The 24,269-nt window shown below is 45.3% G+C and overlaps 1 protein-coding gene across 1 annotated transcript in view; it reads right to left on the bottom strand.

The window, feature by feature from the left end:
- The window catches only part of artn (artemin), a 42,712-nt gene extending 26,804 nt beyond the window's left edge, over window positions 1-15,908 (bottom strand). Inside the window, exon 1 of the mRNA XM_030432595.1 lies at window positions 15,592-15,908. Coding sequence (XP_030288455.1) covers window positions 15,592-15,622 — 31 coding nt within the window. The 5' untranslated portion in view covers window positions 15,623-15,908. The remainder of the gene's footprint in view (window positions 1-15,591) is intronic.
- Window positions 15,909-24,269: the final 8,361 nt, after the last annotated feature.

The raw sequence follows: 24,269 nt of genomic DNA, 5'->3' as shown, positions 1-24,269 counted from the left end.
AGTTTGATGAGCTAAAGCTTGATGGTGTTGCCGTGGGCCTCCTTACATCAGTGACCATGATACAAGTCCAGTTCACTACCACCCTGAGAATCTCTGTCCTCACTGAAAGGAATTAGCCAGGTCGCCAAAAGCACTTTTATAGCTGATAACGAAAGCTAATTTCATTTGTGTATCATTTATTTTTATTTATTATTGTTTTTGATTACTCCAATTATTTTCCTGACTATCTGATTAGTTGTTTGGTCAATATCAGAAATTTGTGAAAAATATCTATTTCCTTAAGTGACCAGGAACACACTTGGAAGGCTAGAATCAGAGAATTTTTAGTTATATGAGAGAGATATTAAGTTTGTTAAACTCAATGTAATTGAGACAATCAATTGCCTCAAAAATTTTAAGTTTTGAATCACATGTTTTTAAGTAAACAAACTCAACATATGTGACTAATGTGTACTTAAAAACAATGACAGCACAAACTAATAAACATTGAGTTTGCTTAACATAAAAATGGTGTGGTTGTGTAATTATTTTTTTAAAGTTCTGTGAAGTTATTCCAGTGGTTTTGAAAACTGGAAACTGTAAGTCATATTAACTGAAAATAATTGAGTTGCCTTAACAGAAAACTTTAAGTCATATTAACTGCACATTTTTGAGTTGAGCTAAATGAGCACTTTAATTTAACGGTTATCAAAAGGTACAAGTAGCAAGTCATCCAACCTTTTAAGTTCTGGAAAATGTTGATTTTGAGTTCATCAACTCAAAAAAATTGATTGCCTCAGACATTTTAAGTTTGGAGTCACACGTTTTTAAGTAAACAAACTCAATATGTGTGACTAATGTGTACTTAAAACAATGACAACACAAACTAATAAACATTGAGTTTGGTTAACATAAAAATGCTGTGGTTATGTACTTTTTTTTTTAAAGTTCCGTGAACTTATTCCAGTGGTTTTGAAAACTGGAAACTTTAAGTCATATTAACTGAAAATAATTGAGTTGAGCTAAATCAGCACTTTAATTTAACTGTTATCAAAAGGTACAAGTAGCAAGTCAATCGATTGCCTCAATTCTTTTGAGTTATGGTAACTTATTCGGGTTTACAGTGTACTACTACCAAACTGCTACAAGGTGCTCCATTACTTACAGGATATTCATGTGGAACAGTAGTACTGAAAGCTTCCACCAACACTTTCTCACTTCCAACTCATTAAATTATCTAGTGTCAAGTTAGCAGGAATGAGTCCTAAAAGCCTGAAGTCAATCAGCTTTTTCTCACTTCTGGGTCCCTCATCTCAAAGTCAGTTGGTTTCTGAATGGGTTTTCAGTTAAATGTGTGAAATAAGGTGTGGCGGTTGGAGACATTTACCCATTTTGTTCTTTGACATAAAATACACCAATAAATGTTCCACAGTTTAATTATTCAGCTCTTCTGCATGTTAAAAACAGTCAGTGCGTTTACATGACACTCAAGAAAACCGAATTACTGCGTTAGTCTGACTATGATCGGATTTTAAAGATGCATGTATACACCTTAGTCTGACTAAAATCGGACCGGATCGGATTTCTCATAGTCGAATTACACCACGTAGATTATTCGATTGAAAGTCGCATTAACTCCTGCATGTATATGTTTCCAGCAGATCGGATCGGATTTTGCATTCTGCGCAGACGCGAGATTTTTCCCCGGGGCCGTGAGCCGGAAGTAGACGGAAGGACGGCGGCGGCGTCTTTCCTCCGAAATCACCACAAGAAAGAGCGCCATTGTGCATCTAGTTTGTGTAATTATCATGTACACCATATACGAAGTGTACAAAGATGTAGCTTCGTCTCGCTCTTTGTACGCCATCTTTCTTGAATGCCGAGGCAGCTGGTGACGTAAAGAGGTCAGCCGGAGGTGGCCCCGTTAACACTAGTTGAAATGGGCACAGCGCCACCTAGCGTACCGGGGTATGACATGCTTTCGGCAGTAATTCGATTTTCTCACCGGCATGTATACTCGGATAATTGCAGTTGTCCGATTGAGCAGCATAGTCGAACTATGGCTGTAATCTGACTAAGCTGTGCATGTAAATGCACTGAGTGGTTGCCCAGGTGTCTACATGAGACTACAGAGGAGTCATCTGCTCACTAGTCTATCTACAGGCTCACTTTAGTTACAAACTATTCTAACTCTGACTTTACAACTTGTACATTGATCAGTTTATAGAAAACCTGGATAGTAACTGTGTAGCTTAACATGAGCTTTTTACTGCCACATATTTCATTTACACTTTAAACATCACAAAGTGGTATTCATCTTTGGAGATTCTCTAAATGAACAGCTAATGTACAGGTAGATGGTATTTCCTGCTTGGCATTGCTGCCTGACGCACCTCCTCCGGTGCCTACGGGTCAGCTGCAGGGTCATCAGCTAGGAACCACCGTTCACCAACGCTTCGCTCCTTTAATCACTAGAACGTCTCCTGGTGGCGGAGCAGTGACAAGGACATCTCCCTGTCACTCCCTGCAGCTGATAGCGGTTACTCCCTGTGGCTGTTGTCGGGGTTAGGTGTTCTTTCCCCAGTTCCTGTCCTTCCTCCTCAGCCAGAGCCAAAAGCTGCCTTTCTCTGCCTCCTCTGCCAGCTCCTTTGTGGCCTTCCTCAGCTTCCCTTCAGTCACTCCTGCGTCCCTCAGAAGGCGTGTGGTTGACAGCCCCACGTAGCCTCGGCAGCCAACCTCCACTGGGTAGATGGTGGACTTCCAGCCAGCCTCCCGGCATTTAGCAGCCAGCTCGGAGTATTTGGCCTTCTTGCGCTCATCGGCGGCCTCAATCCCCTCCTCTGAAGGCACCGTCAGCTCAATGAGGTGCACCGCTCTTGCCTTGTTGGACCACACCACAATGTCAGGGCGGAGAGATGTAGTTATGATCTCCGTGGGGACCCGGAGCTGCTTGTTTAGGTCAATCCTCATGTCCCACTCCAGGTCGGTGGAAAAGGGCCTTGATGTCTCTCTTGGCCTGGTGTATCTTTGCCCTCCCTTTTGTCCCCTTCCGTGACAAAGCTGGTGTGGTTCTCTGCTGGTGGTGATTCTTTGCTGCCCTGTCGACACCCCTCCAGCACCTCGGCCAGTTTCCTCAGGACCTGGTCGTGACGCCATCTATAGCGCCCCTGGGAGAGTGCGATCTTGCAGCCTGACATGATGTGCTGGAGGCTTGCATTGGGGGCATTGCAGAGTGAGCAGCTTTCCTCGTTCCCGAACCATTGGTGTAGGTTACGAGGACAGGGAAGCGTGTCGTAAGTTGCTCAAATGAGGAAGCTGATCCTTGCCTGTGGGATCTTCCACAGGTCAAACCAATTGATGTTCTGGTTGACAATTCCCTCCCAGGTTGTCCAGCATCCTTGTCAGCCCTGTGACACAGCCTTGATTTTGTAGCGCTCTTCCTCTATCCTCGACACCTCCGCCACCACCATCTCCTTCCTCTGCTTGTGGTTAGCCTTGGACCAGAACCGTGGCGTTTCTCCCCATCCTAGCCCTGCTCTTCCTGCCTGGACTATGCCCATGATCTCTCGGTGGTGCAGCCTACTGACAGCTTGGTCGACCTCAGCTTGGGCGTTCCACTTTCGGCCAGTGGGAACCTTGGCGTTGGCCTTCCTCACTGACTGGTCAGTGGACTCTCTTAGTTCGAGAACCAGCCTGGTCTTCTCCTGCATGTAACCCAGACTGATGGACTACAGTGGAAGCTGCAGTGCGTTCTTCCCGAAGAGGCCCGTTTCAGGAAGGCACCGTGGCAGACCCAGCCACTTTCTGATGAATGCGTTGGCTTTTCCATCCATCTTACTCACGGTGGATGAGGGGATCTCACTCATTTTCAGGGGCCACATCACCCTCCTGTAAAGTGTAAACTGGTAGCACCAGACCTTGTACTTCCCAGGGAGTTGGCTCTGGTCGATCTTTGCCAGCCTATCCGTTAGCTGTTTCATTACGGTCCTCCCCATCTGTTTGTCGGACAGCTCTGAGGTGTACTGCCTCCCTAGGCTTTTTATCGGTTGCTCAGACAGGAGGGGGATTTTCTCTCCCCCGACGACAAAGATGGCGTTGTCATTTCTGACTCCCCTTCTGAGTGACAGGCTACGGGATTTGGAGGGCTTGATCTTCATTCTGGCCCATGACATCAACTTTTCCATCCTTCCCAGCAGTCTGGATGTACATGCTGCTGTCTGAAGGAGGCTGGTGACGTCGTCCATATAGCTCCTCAGTGGGGGTAACCTCTGGCCAGATGGTAGTTTGATTCCTCCAACCATTTGCTTTGCTCCTATGAGAATTATCTCAAAGGCTGCAATGAACAGGATTGGAGAAATGGCACACCCCATTGCGATTCCCACTTCTAGATGCTGCCACCCGATGGTGAAGCCCTGGAGGGCAAAGCACATCTGCAGATCGCTGTAGTAGAGTGCTACCAGGTTCTTGATGCAGGGAGGCGTGTGGAAAAACTCCAAGGCGTAGTTGATCAGCTGGTGTGGGACAGATCCGTACGCGTTGGCGAGGTCGAGCCAGATGACGTGCAGGTCGTTTTTTTCCCGCTTGGCCCTCTGGATCTGGTCCCAGATCATCGCAGAGTGCTCTACGCACCCTGGGAAACCTGGGACTCCTGCTTTCTGGCAGCTAGTGTCAATGTAGCCATTCTCTAGCAGGTAGGTGGTTATCCTTCTGGCCATCACTGCGAAGAAGATTTTTCCTTCTACGTTCAGCAGGGCGATGTTTCTGAATTGGCCAATGTCTTTGGAGTTTGCTTCCTTCGGGATGAAGACCGCTACAGCCCTTTGCCACTCTGATGGAATGAGCTGCTTTTTCCAGGCAGTTCTCATTAGGTACCATAGCAGCTCTAGTACCTTGGGGGAGTTCTTATAGAGCTTGTACGGGACTCCATTGGGGCCTGGTGCTGATGAGGATCTCGCCTTCTTCACGACTTCCTTGACTTCGCTGAGCTTGGGGGGCTTGATGTTGAACTCAGTCGTCGGTGGCGCAGGCCGGGGCACATACCCTGGTGTTCCTAGTGGGACGTTTCTTAACGGGTCACTGTACTGCCTTTTGACGTGCTGTTCCATTTGCTCCCTGGTGGTTTCAAGCTTCCCGGATTTCTTCTCCTCCAGCAGTTGCCTGGCGTGCTTGAAGGGATCTTTGAAAAAGCTGGCTCGCTCTTTCTGCTTCCGGTTGCTACGCTTGCGGATGCGTTCAGCTCTGCGGAGCTTGGATAGCCGTTGCCTGACCTCCTCCCACAGGACTTTCAGACCTTCTCTCTCCGGCTGGGTTGCCTTCCTCCAGTTCTTGCGGAGTTGTCGGCGTCTTTGCACAAGCTGGGTGATCTCCTTTTCCCTCCTTCCCCTTTCCCTTGGGGCGGTCCTCTGCTTGGAGAAGACTTCTCCAAACCTGTCTTTGCAGGTCTGGTATATGATGTCTCCAAACAGGTTGAGCTTGGCTTCTACACCTCCGTGCAACCTTTCCTCCAAGATCTTGATCAGGTCTGTATCCAAAGTGCGCCATGCTTCTGCTTCATTTGCCTTTGGCCATTTGAGCTTGTTCCTTCTAGCTGCTTTCTTGGCCTCCGCTTGTGGCTCTGTTCTGTGTGAGGTGGTGGGGATTGGGTGTTGGTGCTCACGTGGGGGCAATGCCTCCACCGAGGGGCTTTCTTCCTCTGTGCCATCTATGCTATCGGCGACGTTGGGTCCATTTGCGCTGTGGTTTCCTACCTGGCTTCTGGTCCCTCTTGTCTCACCCGCTGCCGCGGTGCAAGGTCGCTGTTGGCCTCTCTGACCACACTTTACCTTCCCCTGGTGGATTCGCAGTCCCCTGTATGTGGTCACCTTTTCCCATCCGCATACACACTTTCGGAGGATCTTCTCCTCATTAGCTGGAGTTCTGGTGTTCTCGTTATCCGTTTCCGTTGCCATCGTCGTTGCCGTGTAGTCCGTCCTGTTAGGCCCATCTCCCATCCCGCCTCTCGGAGGGCCTGCGGGAAGCTAGAAGAATCATAAAATTGTGTTTGACACAGATTATTTTTCTGCAATAGTCCAAAATATAATTCAATAGTCCCCCAGAGGAAACCATGAGGATGCTAACTGCCTGTTGGCACACAAATTCGTCATTCTTGCAGTTCTCTATGATACCTCTAATAAAACGTTTGATTAGACTTTCAAAATAAAGCTTGCTGACAAACAGTTATTTCAATTATGACAAAATACTCTTGGACTGTATTGTGTGTGAACAGTTGTGGTTTGGTTAGGATTAGACACAAAAAATGCTTGGTTAACTTTAATATATAGATAATAAACAACTAGTTACAAGTTACAAATCTCTCTTGACCCTAGGCCACTCACTGAACATGGACCCCAATATCTGGAAAGTCCAGTGTATTGACATTTGTTTGGCTGACACTCCATCTAAACACTTTTCCCTGCCCTCACCATTACATGAAAACTGCGGTGCACCAGACACTAATATGTGCCGACTGATTCAAAACTGGCTGCCCCTCACAATCAGGCTACATTTCACAGCTTAGCTGTTGAGATGTAAAACAACATCAGTAGCCATGAAGATGTTGCATGATGAGTCACGAGATACTTTAAACTATCATGGTTTCATTACACATGAATGTTTGTACATGATTACATCTCTTGGTAACACCTCTTATCAGAACACACACACACAGGACAAAGATTTCAGTCGACTCTGCAGCGTTTGAAGTGCCTGTAATAGAGTGAAAACAATGGAATAACTCAGGAAAAGAAGTGAAGCCAGACCTCATCCATTACACACACTTTGTAAATCAGTGTCCAAATAGGTCCGCTGTATACATCTGAGTGAGACAACAATATGAAGCATTCAGACAAAAATGATTCCACGTCATCATGTTAGTATTTTGATGAATCATGAACTGACCAGAAAAGTCTGTTCTGTCTGTAACCTTTCTGTGATTACCTTTAAGATTCACCCAAATCATTTTATACATTCCTTTAATACACGACAGATCATTTAACATCCCAAACGTCTGAGGCTGTTCTTCAGATACAATTCCAATCCAAATGTATTAATTAAGATCATGTAAAAACAACAGCAATTGGTGAAAGTGCTAAATAGAGTGTTGAACTCCTAAAACAACAATGAGCCAAAATGGCTGGATTTCCATGACAGCATGAGCACAAGAGACTTCCATCGACCGACCTTGAATCAAAATAACAGTTATTAATAACAATTCCAATATTTTTCAGCCACTTCCATGGACTTCTCTGATAACATAAGCGTAAGGGAAAAAATGTAGCTGGCCCACAATGCATCTCATGATGATGCAATGGCATGTTTTTTTTACAGCCTGGTGCTCTTCCTGGGCGGCTTGGTAGCAATGCAGTCCTATGATGGCTAACTAATACTGAAGTAAAAACAGGAGCATTCACACTCTGTGTTGTCTCTGTGCTAGCTCTCTTTATTCGAATACATTCAAATAAATTGCCTGTCATTTCAAATTCGTTTGAAACTTGATTTTTTGAAAAAAAGGCAGCCCTAGTCACTTGTCAGTGCTAACAGTAGCTTGTCTGCCCTGACTAGCTTCACTCATCCTCCATCTTCTCAACGTGTTTTTCCATATGTTCAGTCACAGTAGCTCTTGCTGGCATAAAGTACTTAGGCTGAAGGTAGAAAACTAGCTTTTTATATCTCTCATCCTCTAGAACGATGATTGGCAGCATACCTGCACAGACCAGCACCTCACAGTGCTTCTCCATGGCTAGCAGTGACACGACCTTTGTCTGGGAGCCACCCACTACAGGGTGACAGTTCTTGTGTGGTACAGTTTAGTTCAGTACTATTACTGCAGTACACACATTTGACCCTGCTGCATTTCTAGAAGACATGATCCCACACTGAGCCTTGCTTCACTTTTTACCTCAGTCTGCTCTAGTGAAGCAGACAGTGTAGCTGGTCATAATTACGGGTGGAAACACTTCTACACTTCATCTGTGGTTAGACTGGTGTATGTCGATGAGTCCTTTGTGATCATAGTGTGATTGTGACCCACAAGGCCTACACAGTCAGTTTTATTTCCATCATTATTTCCTAACAGTGCATAAACACTGGCATCCAATCACACACTTTTGGAACACAATACATAATATCCATGTTTATGTGTGTGTGTGTATAAAATGAGCTTTTATAAATCAAGTGCACACTGTTTGGAGTGTTTGGAGTGTGAGTGTGACTGGTGTGGAGCAGATGCTGATGTGAGCTCAACACCAGGCATGTGGCAAGAGCTCCCTATTTTCCTATGTCTTCACACACAAGTCAGGAGAGTTTTTTAACATGTGAGCAGTAGACTGTCCTGACACTGTAAGCCTGAGCCTGACCCAGGCTGATCAGGAGGTCAGGGCCTCTGACACTCTTTTAATTGTCATGCCTATGAATTTATAGAACTTAATGTTTGTGGATCTGAACTCTGCTTCCATATCGAGCCTTCCTCACTACTAAGCAAAACACAAACGACCACAGACACCGCTTTCACATTCTGCAGGTGCTGATATAATACACACTGTATGATCCAGTGAGCTCCAACAGGCCAACACTGAATTTTAGCGTGCAGATAAATCAACAGCCCCTATCCTGGTTCAAGGCTTACTCTACTCAGAGTAAGCTGATTATAGGCATCTCCATGCCTGATTCAGAAATATCCTACTTAGGTTTGTATGATCTTTACAATATTCAGAATTACTAAAAGTATGACTATACAGCTACAGAAGAAGCTACATGCTCTTTCCTCCTAATATTTCCTCCCATATTCTTCCCTAAGATTATTTCTTTCAGACGTTCCTGGTTATGAATTATGATGGTTGCCAATCTGCAATAAAACACAAACAACTTGTTGAGCACAGGCAGGGCCACCATGTTTGTCAGTGGGAAACAGAGCTGCAGTATGGACCTCAGAGCCGTTTCTTGCTATATGCGGACTATGCGGGTGCACAGGGCCCCCACACCACTAGACCACTAGACTTGAAACTCCAGTTGCGAGTCCGGACTCAATATCTGAGGTGTGACCAGATGGAAAAAGTGTGAAAAGTACCTGACACTTTTTTTCAGCACCTCTGCTGAGGTTCTATGCGAGCCAAGGCGATACGTATGCCTGCTGATTGGTCAGATCTGGTCTCTACCACACCACGTTGTTATGACAACCAGTACTACTAAGCAAGGCGAGGTGAGGTGAGTTGCGCTGAGCAACTTCCTCCTAGACCTCCTCTGCTGTTAAAGTAGTCATCACCTGGTTTTTTACATATCCAGTCCCCTCAGATCGCTTTGGATCAACTCTTAAAACTTATTAGAAAAAAAACAAAAAAACAAAAACAAACATAGAACTGGTTCTGACACTTTTTCATACCGCGACTTTCTCACGCGAGATTATGCGCGAGGTTTTGACCGGTCCGGATGTGCATTGTATTAATATGTAATGAGGCGCGCGTTGATTGGCCGCAGGAAGGACAGAGCCGGAATCGGGGGCGAGCCTGCATGCACACAGACTCCAAAACATAAACAGCCCCCTGTTATGGCGCACACACTAAATGACGAACCTTACAGAATTCAGGCATTATGTACGAGTCGGAGTCGGAACCCGAACCCGATGCTTATGCGTTTCAACTGAGGTCCAACACCAATATGCACGATTTAACAAGAGAAATTGCGATTTCCGGGTGATGACTCCTTTAAACATTTTTAACGTAACATTACTTTAGCATGTCCTCAGTTTATAGGTCTTTAATATGAAATGTGCTAAACAACACTAATACATAGTAGGCCTATTGTGGATTATTATGGACTATTGTGGCAGTGGATTATTGCTCTGAGTGTATTATTGTTACCTCTACTGAGTTAGTTGTGTCTTTCTTTACTACATTTATGAGAATATTTATTGTGAAAATATAACTTGGCAACATTCCTACAGTTTAGTTATGTTGGGACCCACAGATGAAGTCATTCATTGTGGATTTCAAAATGGACTCTGAACTGAACTCAGTGTCCCAGAATTCCCCATTCTTCACACCTAGGTGCAGAATTCAGGTTTGAGCTACTATTGGTCAGGGTGACAGACCCCCTGCTGATCAGGTAGTCAAAACTCAAGAGCATACATTGTTCTTCCTCTCTCACTCAACACCCTCTACTCCTTCAACATCGGATCTTCAAGGGCTCCTCTCCACCTCCCCCCACGGGGCTGCCTGCCTTCAAGATCCCTTCTTCTGGGCCCAACAAGCTGTGGAGAGCTGCAAGCTGCATTGGCAGCAGGCCCAAAGAACTTCTCCTCACTGCAGTGACACGAGGTCCTGCCAATCTGAGGATCTGAGGAACACCAAGTAGGTTAGCACTGAGCTGCTATCCTTACAAAGGAAAGGAGCGACCAGTTTCCTCCTCTGCCAACTTTCATCAAACCTTGCACAGCAAGAACAGCTTGTTCAACATTGGAGCCCCAACTTTCTCCTGCAGCCAAAAGCAGCTTCTCTTCAAAGACTGGTAACGTTGAACTGGGCTTAGATAGCAAACCATAGCATGGCTAAGCACAGGACTTTAAACTCTGGTTGATGTAATGTGTTCAATTTATGTGTTTGTTCAATGTTTTGGTGTTATTGTGACCTCAAGTCAAGTTATTGGTAGTTTGCTTTCTTATACGGCTAATTCGACATTAGTCGAATTATGCTTCACACAGACTCAGAGTCTCTGCATGCAACTAACCATCTTCTATAACCTGGCACCACGTCACACACACACACGCTCACAGGCACACACATTCCTTGAGGCTAGAGCATATCACACCCACATGTGATATCATTGACCACCATTGTTTCTTTGTTCTGCTAGGCACTCACACACACTCACACACACACACACACACACACACACACACACACACACACTTGTATATAGTACATGTTAGTTAGATTGTGTGTTTCCATCTTTGTGGTAAATAAAAGACCTTGAACTTTCTTGCTGTCTATTTAATATTGTACAAGAGTGAATTTTGCCAACCTCTACACTGTCAAGAACTCCAAAATCCTTCATCCATTACTATCTGTTATGGTAAATTTGGTTGTAGTTATTAAGTTAATTATTAACCAGAATTATAAACAGTTCAGTACATTTTTATGAGACTGATTTAGTAAAATTGCTACCTTTTCCCTTTTTCAAGGGTGGTGCCCCGAGGTGATCTAATGCAAATTGGATCATATTATTTTTTTATAATTAATAATTATCCCAAATAATCATTAATTATTATTGATAGCCAAATTTAACCTAAATCCCCCTTTTATTGTTGTTAAACACTCCTTAACCGGGCCTTGTGTAAGGCGAGGCCCAACAGTTACGTTTTTGATGTATTACTTTGTTGTATTAATATTATCAGTTAGGCACAAGTAGTCCATTTTGTAATACCCTGTGAAATATACACAAACATATTCCTTCAGTATCACATAATGCCCATCAGTCATTTATCTTTGTTTTATAACTCTAACAAGTACAATGTGTTGAAAACTGCTTCAAAGTGACAACTTTGAAATTGGGTGCATTCTCCAAAGGGACACTGTACTGTATATTGCAATGTTTAATGTAAAAAACAGATTATGAATTTCTGCATTAGTGCATAACATAACTTAATTGCAGTATATAGTATAAATATTAGCTAAGGATCTATATTGCTTGGTATCCTGAGCAGTTTTGTCTTTATATAAGCTAGACTTGTAGTTCTTGAGACCGGTCTTGGTCTCAAGACCGGTCTCGAGACCACTTTTTTGTGGTCTTGGTCTTGTCACGGCCTCTACAGTCTTTTTTCATTTTTACTATTGTTGTTATAGTTTTTTATAATACCACTGTCCTTTGGCTGCTGTGGCAAACAAATTCCCATGTTTCCCCAGGGACAATAAAGGAATACTGATTCTGAGTCTCTCTCGCTCTCTCATGGACTTAAAGTCCGTGTAAACCAAAATCAGCCATTTTCTTCTAAACACATCAAACAGGTCATAAATGTGTTTACTTAAAACATGTAAAAGCCATTCGGCCATGTAGAATTTAATTTTGGAGCTAGGCTCACAAACAGTTTTTCAACATTTCTGTGTTCAGGATTTAATGGGCGGGTCAGAAATCATGCAAATCATGGCCGCGTTACGTAACGCGGCCATATGATTTGCATAAACCCGGCCCTGCTGCGGAAGTGGTATAAATACGTTCAGCGCTTCGGCTTCAGGGTTCTCCCACTTGCTCTCCAGTCTCAGATAGCATTGCTTACAATAGTTTGCAGCTAGCTAACCAGTCAACCAGTCAGCTAACCAGTCATGTCTCCTCCACATCCTCTGCATCTTTCCTGGATGCCACAGTGTGCAGGGTGACGGCGCTTATTTAAGTTTCCTTCGGATGACAACGTAAGGAAACGGGGGAGTCCGTTGACGCTGGTCAACTCCGTCCCCGGCTTGCATCCTCTCCTCCTGCTGACGAGGAGATGTGGCCACTGCTGACCGCCGCTGACACTCTCCGTCCCGCTGACGGCGGGTCCCACCGGCATAATGTGGCCGCCGCCGCCACCACCGCAGCTGCAGCCGACCCACTCCGTCCCGCTGACGGCGGGTCCCACCGGCATAATGTGGCCGTATTATTGGTGAGCCGTCACAGTGTGAACAGATAATCCGGAGGCGCGGAGCGAGGGCGTGTCAGTCTGACAGTCTGATAACTGCACAGGTCCTTCACTCAACTAAATACAGAGAAATGTCCCACAAAGCAACGTTACATGACCGAACAAAAGTAACGTAGTAACTGTAACTGTCTTTAGCAACTCATATGAGGAAAACAAATACCACAGCTGTACGTGGAGAAGCGTCTGTCCTCCTGTCCGTCCCCTCCCTGTCCTCCCGACTCTTCCTCACATTTCTGCTCACAAAACAGCGTCTGTCACGCTTGTCACAAGACTTTAACTCAGCGAGTGTTTGACGAAAATAAATCACCGCGACCGCCAGCCCTCCTGACCGAGACTACAGGGAACTGTCCCCCAGAAAACAGCCCCCGTCCCCGCGAGTGACAGAGTCAGACAGCGTCCTGTTTACTGATGGTGATTATGTATAATTATGTAATTTAGCGGGAAAAACTTCACCCCGTCACTTTCCAGGATGTTTAGTGGGTCAGGATCTCAATCACTACACATTATAACAGCATCTATATGATTATAAACTGTCCGCGGGTTTAGATAGACAAGGGGAACACCTGGGGAACACCTGGGGAGACACCGACGTCATTAACATGACGTGTAGCCCCCGCCGCATGGGCGTGGTTCCAGCGCCGGTAACTGACACGCCCCCAGTGTTTCACAGCAGAAAGAAGTGCTTGTTTTTCCATGATTTTGAGACCTAATTTTATATACTTAACAATTTTTTTAATATTTCAAATTTGGCTCAGTGGTCAATGATACATGTTTCTTTGGTGTGACAAGCTCATAACTCAATTTTTTTGCCGCTTTACACGGACTTTAACACCTCTAAGGAAGTCCTGTGGTGACTGCCACCAGTATTTCATAGTGGATCCTCTGTGTCCTGTATGTTGGGGGGTGGGGCCTCCATGGATCAGACCTGCTCCAGCACGTCTTGGTAATATGTATTTTTTTCCTCACCTGCAGGAGGTGGGAATCCTTCACCAGCAGCCGTAAAAAATTCAAGTAAAAATTCCAATGTGTCTTAAATATACATTAACATGAATCCATCATCACACTATTGATGATTGTCTACCCATGATTCCTTGTACAATCGTGTGACTGATTAATCATATGCAAAATCACCGTGCCACACCTATCCATAATGGCAAACTAGTCAGACAAATATGTACTACTGACACATATTAGCCATTTATCTGTTTTATTATCTGTATTATGTATGGACATTCTGGAGCCACAGTTCATCTTTCGGTAACTTTTCGACACACCGTCCACCTCAGGAACCACCACAGAAACTTCAGAGGGTAAAGCTTACATTAGCCATCAGAAGCCACATCTGCTGCTGACTTGTTTACACAGAGCACATTATTATAGATATATGTAGTGAGGGGTCCCTGCTCCATCTCTCTATCAGCCTGAAATACATTGAAGACCCCTGGTCTGAACCGTCTCCTACATGTTTTGGCTCTGGTTGTAGCAGTCGTGCCTGCTATTGTAATGTTTCAACAGAAAATACCTGATATCAAACTACCCAGGTAACCAGTTTGAGGTGTAGCTTTACCAGTTAGTTCAGTAAACCTGACTCACTGTAGAAAAAAGATGGCTCAATCAGCATAGCAATCAATGAGCCCTATCATTATGACAGCGCTCTGAGAGTTAGGAGGAGAGTTTCCTGAATTCTCTCAGCCTGTCTGTGTGGTATTTTAATGCTGAGCACAGTTTGCAGTTTACAGGTGGAAGCAGAGCAGCACACATCATCTCCACATTTAGGAGAAAACATTTGATGTGTTCACTGTCTTTATCTGCCAACTGCTCCACGATGTTAATCAGCTGGCTTGGTGCTGCTGCTTGGCGTTGGACAGGTGGTGCACAGTGGGTTAATCACAGCTTGGTGACTGAGAGCCACTGCTTAAATGCTCAGACTAAACCATGGCATATAAAAACAAACTACAACTTAAAGAGATGGAGATGGAGAGACTGGAGCTGCAGAACTGGGCGTTAATACCAGCCTTAATCTGTAAATATCAATGAATACAGCTTCAATGATGATGTGCTGTGATATCAAAGTAAGAATATATCAGGTATCAACACAAGGCTGAGGTCCTCCTGTCCACATTAGAGCTTATCAAGTGAGAATCTGATGTCACATTCCTACACTTGTAATATTCTTTGCAAACAGATGTGGTTGTGTCAATGATTGAGGGAGCTGTTAAATGTTGCCTTAACACATTACAGTAATGTACCTAAAATAAGTCTACTTGAGTTGGACAGAGAAGCAAGTGGCTGCTGAGCTGGAGCTCAGTCCAACAAATGGTTGTCTGTAATGTTGTCCCAACAACTTCTTTTCATCAGAGTCTGCTCCCTCACCAACAGGCAGCACTGCTATCTACGGTACATTCTATAACAAATATTACAAAATGGAACAATGTAAGTGATAAGAAATACACAAAGCTGCCATCATAAAAAATAAATGTTACTGAAGCTGTGCATATGGTCTGGACCATGAGAGCCAGCTCTCTCCAGCTCCCTGTCTCCAGCTCTTTGTCTGTCTCCAGCTCTCTGTCTGTCTCCAGCTCCCTGTCTCCAGCTCTCTGTCTGTAGCTCTCTGTCTGTCTCCAGCTCTCTGTCTCCAGCTGTCCCCATGTCTGTCTCTCGGTGTGGAGCAGTCTTCGGTGTGCACGTGTAGTAAGAGGAGAGGTCCGGGTTAGGACCGTGGCGCTGCCGCTGGACATCAGCACAATGTCTCAGCGTCATTCTTGTTTTTCTCCACACAAACTTTATAACCGAGCATGAAGCCTCTCTAAGGATTATTTCTGACCCTGAAACTTTGAGGCTGAACTCAGGTCGGGGCTCACACACTCACATTATTATGCCACATCAGGCATTAATAGTCTCCTTACCTTTGCCGAGTTTGCGCGCACCCCCGATCATGGACGTGAGTGTAAAAAGCAACGTGTCGTCGTCCTGCTGCTGTAATAATGATAATGATTATGATGATGATAATGATGATGAAGATGAAGATGATAATTATAATCCCCACACACTCGAACAAAATTCTCTGCAGAGCCGTGCGTCGCTTCCTCTGTTATATCCCGGGGCATAGTGGCGCAGTCCTGGCCTCACTGCTGCTCATGGCTGGAGACCCTGTCAGAAAGTGACAGCACTGACCGCCCCGCACAGCACCGCACCGCACCGCACCGTAGATCCTCCTGCGGGACTGAGCCCACTGCTCCACACAGCTGCCGTACCCGTGCTGTGGGCCGGCCGACTCAGCTTCACGTCTAGGTGAGTGTGTGTGTGTGTGTGTGTGTGTGTGTGTGCAGCAGCAGTGTATTCTTCACATGTTCACAAGTACTCTTCAGACTGTTTAACCGACAGTTTCTACTGCTGGAGACGAAACATCATAATCAATATTCATATGTCTATGAATGTATTTGGGCACTTGTAGTTACATGTCCAGGACAGTGTGCTTGGGGGATGTTGAGGTCCTACAGACCCCCACCTTGTATACCTCTGTGTTCTGTTCCTCCCAGTTCCGGTTTAGCCCAGCACAGCCGGACTGCCTGCAGCACCAGTGTGTCTGAAGCAGCCCGGGCCACAGAACACAGATTTATTGAAGAACACCCTCAAAGAATAATTTGCCTGATTCTATCATGGTGAGTCAGTGGTCAGTGTGTATTGGCTGGTAGAACACATGATGTTTATGTAGAAGGTCCCCTTCACTTTATCTAGTGTATGTATTCACATTGAATCGACAGGACAGGAAAACATTTGCATTAACTGTAATACTAATAAAATGTACCTGTAATTCAAATAACTACAGTCACTATGAATGCTAAAATGAATAGTGATGGTGATAATGATAATGATAATACTATTTTTTACCAATTGAATCAGAACATATGGTGCAACATTTGTTATTAGAACCTGCAGATGGACAGATGGACAGACAGAAAGTAGAATTTGTGTGTGCAAAATAGAGTAAAGTAACAGAGTGGACAAAATGATTTACCATGAAGATAACATTCTAAATGTTATATGTTGTGCTTGTTGAAGTTATTTAGTAAACAGGGAATATGTAATATGTATGTAATGTAATAAGTGAAATGTGTTTTATTTTCCAAGTGTTATACATTGCTCTTATCTTATATGTAAAAAAATATATCTATCAGGAGTAAAATGTCCTCTAAGTAACAGTGTAGATATTTCAGGTTGGATTTAAAAAAACATCTTTTAAATCACTTGAACCGAGACAGAATCCTGCAGACTGCTCTGGTTTGGTTGAGGCTTCTCATGTGCTCAGTTTATTGAGGTTGAGAGCCCAATGGAAGAAATGAAAAAACAAAAATTCGACTGGTTCCATAACCTCAGCCTCCACTGGAGCACAGCTGCATCAGTCACAACAAGGCACATCATCCTGCTCATCACAAAACTCTCCTGCTTGTCACGCTAACGGACACTTACAAATAACCTTTTTAAACAATTCATGTAGAAGACTTGGTACTGATACATATACTGTCTCAGTGATGTTATTAGTGGTCAGTAGTCTTATGTTATGTGTGTGTGTGTATGTGACTCTCCATCTATCTACCTGAGATTTATTAAGCAGCCAAATGTTAAAATATGCTGTAAGTCCTCAAACATAGTGTGTACACTGCATATGGTGCATTTGTATGTACATGACTATTTACTCATCCGTAGTTATGTATTCATGCATGTACCAATGCATACATGCTTGTGTGTATGTACAGAATGTCATCAGTGTAATGCAGCGCACAAATGCACACACGTGAACATGTATGTTGTGTCCCTTCAAACGCAGTATGTGCTTTTTCTTCTATCTCGGCTCCTGTGAAAAAAACAATGTTGAATAAAAGCCAGACAGAACAGGAGCCTTCAGGACCAGCGCTCCCTCTTGGTCGATCGTGTGCTGATCTAACAGAGTCTCCAACAGCTGGTGCTCCATCTTGTGGGGATTTTTAAAAAGAGAGCTCAATAATAATAATCAGGACTAATTCTGTGTAAAAATGTCAAAGGACCAAACCATGAGTTCATTTTATCATTATTCACCCTAAAGCCAAGTCAGCAGGCCAACCAGTGCTTGTACGAAAAGGGACACTTCACCAGTAGAGGTAAAAGAAAGAAGTGAGATCATATCTGACCTTCTGAAGTCCCTAAAATGTTCTTTTAGATAATAAACTAGCTTTGAAACAGCAAACTGTTTGCGCAGAGAGCACAATAGAAGAAACAACACATTTCCCACTAGCGAGTGCTGGTGTGCAACCCTCAATCCAGTGTGACTTATCAAGATTGGCTTGGACTCAAGTAAAACTCCACTGCAGCCTTTTAAACCCGTCTCCTGATTGTCAGGAACAGCCCTCCACCCTCTCCTCTACACAGCATCTCCTGCCGCAGCTGAGCCAAAATCACAAGATTAAAACCCTCTGAAGGCTGCAGCTCCTTCTATGGGCAGCAACGGCCTGTTGATCACTGCTGTAGCCTGACCCCGCCACCCTACAACAACCAGGGACCACTCTTAACTTGAAGGGCTGTGTGATGAGCGGGGCTAAGGTGATGGTGGTGGAGGCCTGGCAGGGGCAGCAGGGCAGGAGACAACAGCTCAGAGGGGCACTGAGGAGTGACGTGGAACACATATATTCATGACTAACCTGCTCAGTGAGCTGCATCTGCTGCACACACCACAAAAACCACCTGCCACTGCCAAGTCAGCCCGAGACACTTGTTAAAACTTGTGAACAAAGGAGAGAAAAGCTATCTGAAACACACAGAGACCTCTTCACTTTTAAACAAAAATGATAATTCATTTTATTTATATAGCGCTTTCCAATGACCCAAAGTTATTTACAGAGATGAAGACACAAGAAAAATTATAGCTGCTGCACAGCGATGGGTCGGGTCCGGGCTATTTTTGACAAATTTAGGCAATTCTGAGCAACAAACAGGAGAATAGGAAGACAAGACAGTTGACAACAATGTTAATTTTGGACTACTTGAGGCTTGAACTCACAACTTCTGGAACCAAAGACTGTCATCTATCGCTTTGAGCTAATTGGCAAGTGGCAGTACAACAGTGGCTTCACAAATTGAGTAAGCCATTCACTGTTGATAAATTCAGTTATCAAGACAAAAAACTGAAAATACACATATTGCAGCATGGAGATGTTGGTAATTTGTTTTTAAAAATGATTGATTTGCTCCATAAGTGAATAACTAATGTTTAAAAATGCTGCTTGCATTGACTGCAATTATTCACATGACAGCAGAATTCAAAAAGTTCTCAAAAATTCAGTTTTTGAGGTAAAATTCTGATATTTGTCAAACATCATCTACCATGACTCTAAAAAATGTTCAATTTTGTCATGAACATTGAAGATTTATTTATCAATTTGCAGGTATATGTTTACAGTAGTGTTCACAGTCAAACATTTTCATGCACTGTAGGCAAAAATTGTGGGAGGAGATAGGTTTTTATAAGTTTTACAGTTTAAAAAAAAACAGAGTGATGGACTTTTTAATAGGTTTAAATGTACAAAAGTTTCTTTAGTATTGGGGCTACAGTTTGATGAAGTGTGAAGTTCTAGCGGGTTCATTTGTTATGAATTTTCAATGTTTTGAAGCCACCAGAGAGGGGCTGAGACTGGACCTTTATGCAAAATTTGGTAAGCTTTCACCCATGGTCCGGTCCAAGCTATTTGTTTTTATTTAATTTAGAGGCTTGCTGTGATGCCACCATCAGGACAATTGTCTTGTGTTTCATGTTGAGGACATCTGGATCTGTCATCATCATCATCCTTGCTGGGTCTCGAACCCACAACCCCTGACACCTAGAACCAGCTCCTCACTCACTGAGCTAATTGGCTGGAAATGAAACCTTCTGTGTAGTTTCATTTGTCGACTCAGGGACTCACTGTCCAGGCAGCTATTGTCAAGGCAGATTTAAAAAATGGTCAAAATGTCAGAAATTCTGTTACCTAAACAAAAATCTGATAATACATAAATTGCATCTTGACAGCATGGAAATGTTGGTGATTTGTTTTTAACTCTAAGTGTTGTGCTTCATAAGAGAAAATCTGATGTTTAAAAATGCCACTCTTACATTGACTCAAGTTGTTCCCATGAGAGCAGAATTCAAAATGTTTTCAAATCAAAAAACATTCAAATCAGATTTTGTAGGTATTTTTAAAGTTTTTAAAATTGAAATGCTTAGCTTAGCTGCCCGGACCCTAATAATTAACACACAAAAAGGGCAATGACAGGCAGGGGGGAAAAGCAGGAGACAGCACAACGGAGAACAGTTTAAAGGTGGCAGGGGTGGGTTGAAGAGCAGTGGGGCCTGGTGGGTTAGGAGAGTGGAAGGAGTGTGTAGAGGGCAGGTCGAGGGGAGAGGGTAGGGATTAAGGTAGTTATGGGTATGGGAGGTCATAGGCTTGTGAGAAGAGTTAGGTTTTTAGACGGGATTTGAATGTGGAAAGTGAGGGACAGTCGCGGACTGGTTGGGGGAGAGAGTTCCATAGTCAGGGTGGTGTTCTGGAGAAGGCTCTGTCTCTGAAGGTTTTGAGTCTGGATGGTGGTACGGTCAGAGTGAGAGTGGAGATCGGAGGGCTCGGGAGGGGCGATTGGGGATAAGGAGGTCAGACAGGTAGGGTGGGGCCAGGTGATGGAGAGCCTTAAAGGTCAGGAGGAGTATTTTGATATCAATGCGTTGTTTGATGGGGAGCCAGTGGAGAGTGGAGAGAACGGGGGTGATGTGTTCACGGGACTGGGTGTGATTAAGGAGGCGAGCAGTAGAGTTTTGGACCGTTTGGAGTCTATGGAGGGAATGAGAGGTGATGCCAGTGAGGAGGGAGTTGCAGTAGTCAAGACTTAAGGAGATGAAGGCGTGGATAAGGGATTCAGCAACAGGGGGGGAGAGGCAGTGTCTGATTTTGGCAATGGCCCCTAGGTGGAAGTAGGAGGTCTTGACAATGGAGCTGGCATGGGGATCAAAGGAGAGGGTGGGGTCCAGGTTAACGCCAAGATTGCGTGGTAGGGGGGAGGGAGAGAAGGCCGAGCTGTCAGTGGTTAGTGAGATGGGTCCAGTTTTGTTGAGAGTAGATTTGGTGCCAATGAGGAGGAGCTCTGTTTTGTCACTGTTGAGTTTGAGGAAGTTCTGGGACAGCCATGTTTTTATTGTAGAGATGCAGGTTTTGATGTGGTTGAGGGGAGGATTTTAGGTGGGTTTGGTGCTGATGTAGATCTGGGTGTCGTCGGCGTAACAGTGGAAGTCCAGGTCGAGTTTGCGGATGATGTGACCAAGGGGCAATAGGTAGCAGATCTGAGCCCTGGGACCCCCTGCGTAACAGGAGAGGGTGAATGTGTGGCCAGAGAGGGAGACGAACTGTTGCCTGTCAGTGAGGTAGGAGGTGGGCCAGTCAAGTGCAGTGCCCTCTGTTGGCGCAGCCTTTAAAGGAGGATGGAATGATTGACAGTATCAAAGGCTGCGCTGAAGTGGGTGTGAAGTTGGGCAGCGATAATGCGTTCCAGAGTTTTGGAGAGGAACGGCTGGAAGAAGGGTGGGCTTTTTGAAGATGGGGGTAATGGAGGCAAGTTTGGAGACAGAGGGAACATGACCAAGGGATAGGGACTGATTGAAGAGGGTGGTGAGGTGGGGCATGTGGACAGGGAGGCAGGCCTTGGTTAGAGTCGTTGGGAGGGGGTCGAGAGAGCAGGCGGTGTGTCTTGGACACATTCAGTGTGTTTACATGACACTCAAGAAAACCGAATTACTGTGTTAGTCTGACCATGGTCGGATCTTTAAGATGCATGTATACACCTTAGTCTGACTAAAATCGGACGGGATCGGATTTCTCATAGTCGGATTAAAGCACCCAGATTATTCGATTGATAGTCGCATTATTCCTGCATGTATAAGTTTAGGGAGGCGGAGCAGACTATGTCGGGGATATGGCCTTTGGTATGGGTGGGGAAGTCAGTATGTTGGGTAAGGTGGAAACAGTCAAGAAGGGAGAGGAAGTCAGATGTCAGTGGGGTGTTGGGCTGATCAATGTGGATGTTGAAGTCACCGGTAAGTAGAATCGGGAAGAGAGAGAGGACGCAATAGTGAGGAGTTCAGACAGTTCAGAGAGAAAAGCTGGGTGTGGCTTCGGGGGACGGTAAATTAGAACAGCAGTGATAGAGTTGGGGAGGGAGAAGGCAAGTTGTTTGAACTTCCACACTCACAACTCTTCCAAAGCAACAGTGTCACTTCCATCCTGTCAATGACTGAACGCCTTATAACACATCACCTTCTCTCCACTCTCACAATGCTCCTCACTCATTCATGTGAAAAGACTTTTTTACTTCATTTGTATGTGATATTTTGTTTTTATAATTATAATGTCATCTTGCCATCAGCAAGATGGCGCCGCTCCAGGTGGCTGCCTGTAGCTGCAGCTCCCGTCGTGTTTTTTAAACTTTGTTTATTTGTTGTTTTATTCTTTTTCGTTTGTTTTCGGATCAATCACAACTTGTTCAGAAAAGTTGCGACAATGGCTGGACTAAGTTGTGTTACCCTTCTCTGCGTTCTTCTGTTACTTTTTCTAATATTTGTAGAAGAGAACCTCGCCGGTAGTAGTAGGTCGTTGTTTACTCGCGTGAACAGCTGATTGCGCTGTGTAAGCCTGTGCTGCTGCCCGGACACAGACCTGAGATCTCGCAGGAGTTACGGAGGAGACGTCGGGGCTGCAGGTCTGGAGCCAAACGGAGGGAGAGAAGGAGAAGATTTAAGCCAGTGGTACCGGCGATTAAAATGGCAAACGTGAGGTCTCTGGGGAATAAAACAGACGAACTTACAGCGCTCGTGAAGACCCAGAGGGAATACCATGAGTGCAGCATATTTTGCTTCAGTGAAACTTGGCTGCACTTGCACATCCCGGACAACAGCATGGAGGTTCCTGGTTACAGTTTGGTACGGGGAGACAGAGACTGTTTGAAAAGTCGGAAGAAGAAGGGTGGCGGGCTTGCACTTTATGTGAGTGAGAGATGGTGCAATCCTGGTCATATCAACATGAAGGAACGGCTCTGTACCCCGGATGCGCCCGTATTATTTACCGAGGGAGTTCATGTCCACCATTGTTATCGCTGTTTACATCCCCCCGTCAGCTGATGCAGCGGTGGCCTGTGAGGTCATCAGCTCCGCTGCTGCTAAACTGCAGACTGAACACCCGGATGCATTCATGTTATTACAGGTGATTTTAATCATGCCTCACTGGAAAAACTCTAAATAACTTCCACCAATATGTTGACTGCCCCACAAGAGACAATAAAACGCTGGATCTCCTGTATGCTAATGCCATGGATGCATATGACGCCACAGCCCTTCCCCCCTCGGCAGGTCAGACCACAACTTGGTCATGATGACTCCCAGGTATGTTCCTCTAGTGAGAAGGCAGCCTGTGCACACCAGGACGGTGAGGAGGAGGACACAGGAGGCTGCTGAGGCACTGCAGGACTGCTTCGAGCTGACAGACTGGGATGTACTCTGTGAGCCTCATGGGGAGGACATTGATCAGATGACTGACTGACATCACAGATTACATCAGATTCTGTGAGGACACCAACATGCCAGCCCGGACCGTGCACTGCTTCTCCAACAACAAGCCCTGGATCACCAGTGACCTGAAGAAACTTCTGAACAAGAAGAAGAGGGCTTTCAGGTCTGGAGACAGAGAGGAGCAGAGGAGAGTGCAGCACGAACTCAGAGAGATGCTGAGGACATGTAAGGACAGCTACAGGAGGAAGCTGGAGGCCAAACTCCAGCAGAACAGTGTGAGAGATGTGTGGACGGGAATGAAGAACATCACGGGGATGAAGGGGAAAGACAGGCAGACATCAGGAAGCCTGGAGAGAGCTAACCAGTTCAACCAGTTCTTTAACAGGTTTAGCTCACCTCCTGCCACCCCCCCGACAACCCCAACCCGCCAAACACCCACACTGTCCCAAATGGCTCGACCCTCTCCCCAGCACTCTCCTGTGCAGCATCTCCCCATCTGCCCCCCCTCCTTCCCCCCCTCTCCCTCCTCCTCCTTCTCCCCCTCCTCCTCCTCCTCCTCCACTGAAGACATGTGCAACAACCCCCGCCCAACAGTGACTACAGGCCAGGTAAAGAGGCAGCTGGAAAGACTACATCAGTGAAAGGCTGCAGGCCCTGATGGCATCACATCCAGGATCCTGAAGACCTGTGCCAGCCAGCTGTCTCCTGTACTGGGACATCTGTACAACCTGAGTCTGAGTCAGGAGAAGGTCCCGACGCTGTGGAAAAATTCCTGCCTGGTTCCAGTCCCCAAGAGGCCATCCGACCCGGCAGACTACAGACCAGTCGCCCTCACATCTCATGTGATGGAGGTCCTGGAGAGACTGGTCTTAGCCCAGCTGAGGCCACAGGTGAGGACGTTTCTGGACCCTTTGCAATTTGCCTATCAGCCCCATTTAGGAGTCGATGACGCACTGTGAGGATCACATTCTTTGATTTCTCCAGTGCTTTTAACACCATCCAGCCTCTGCTACTGGGTGATAAGCT

The sequence above is a fragment of the Sparus aurata genome, chromosome 11 (assembly GCF_900880675.1).
Source record: "Sparus aurata chromosome 11, fSpaAur1.1, whole genome shotgun sequence".
NCBI lineage: Eukaryota > Metazoa > Chordata > Actinopteri > Spariformes > Sparidae > Sparus > Sparus aurata.
Note: the sequence above shows the minus strand (reverse complement) of the source record. Positions and strands in the feature narration are given on the sequence as shown.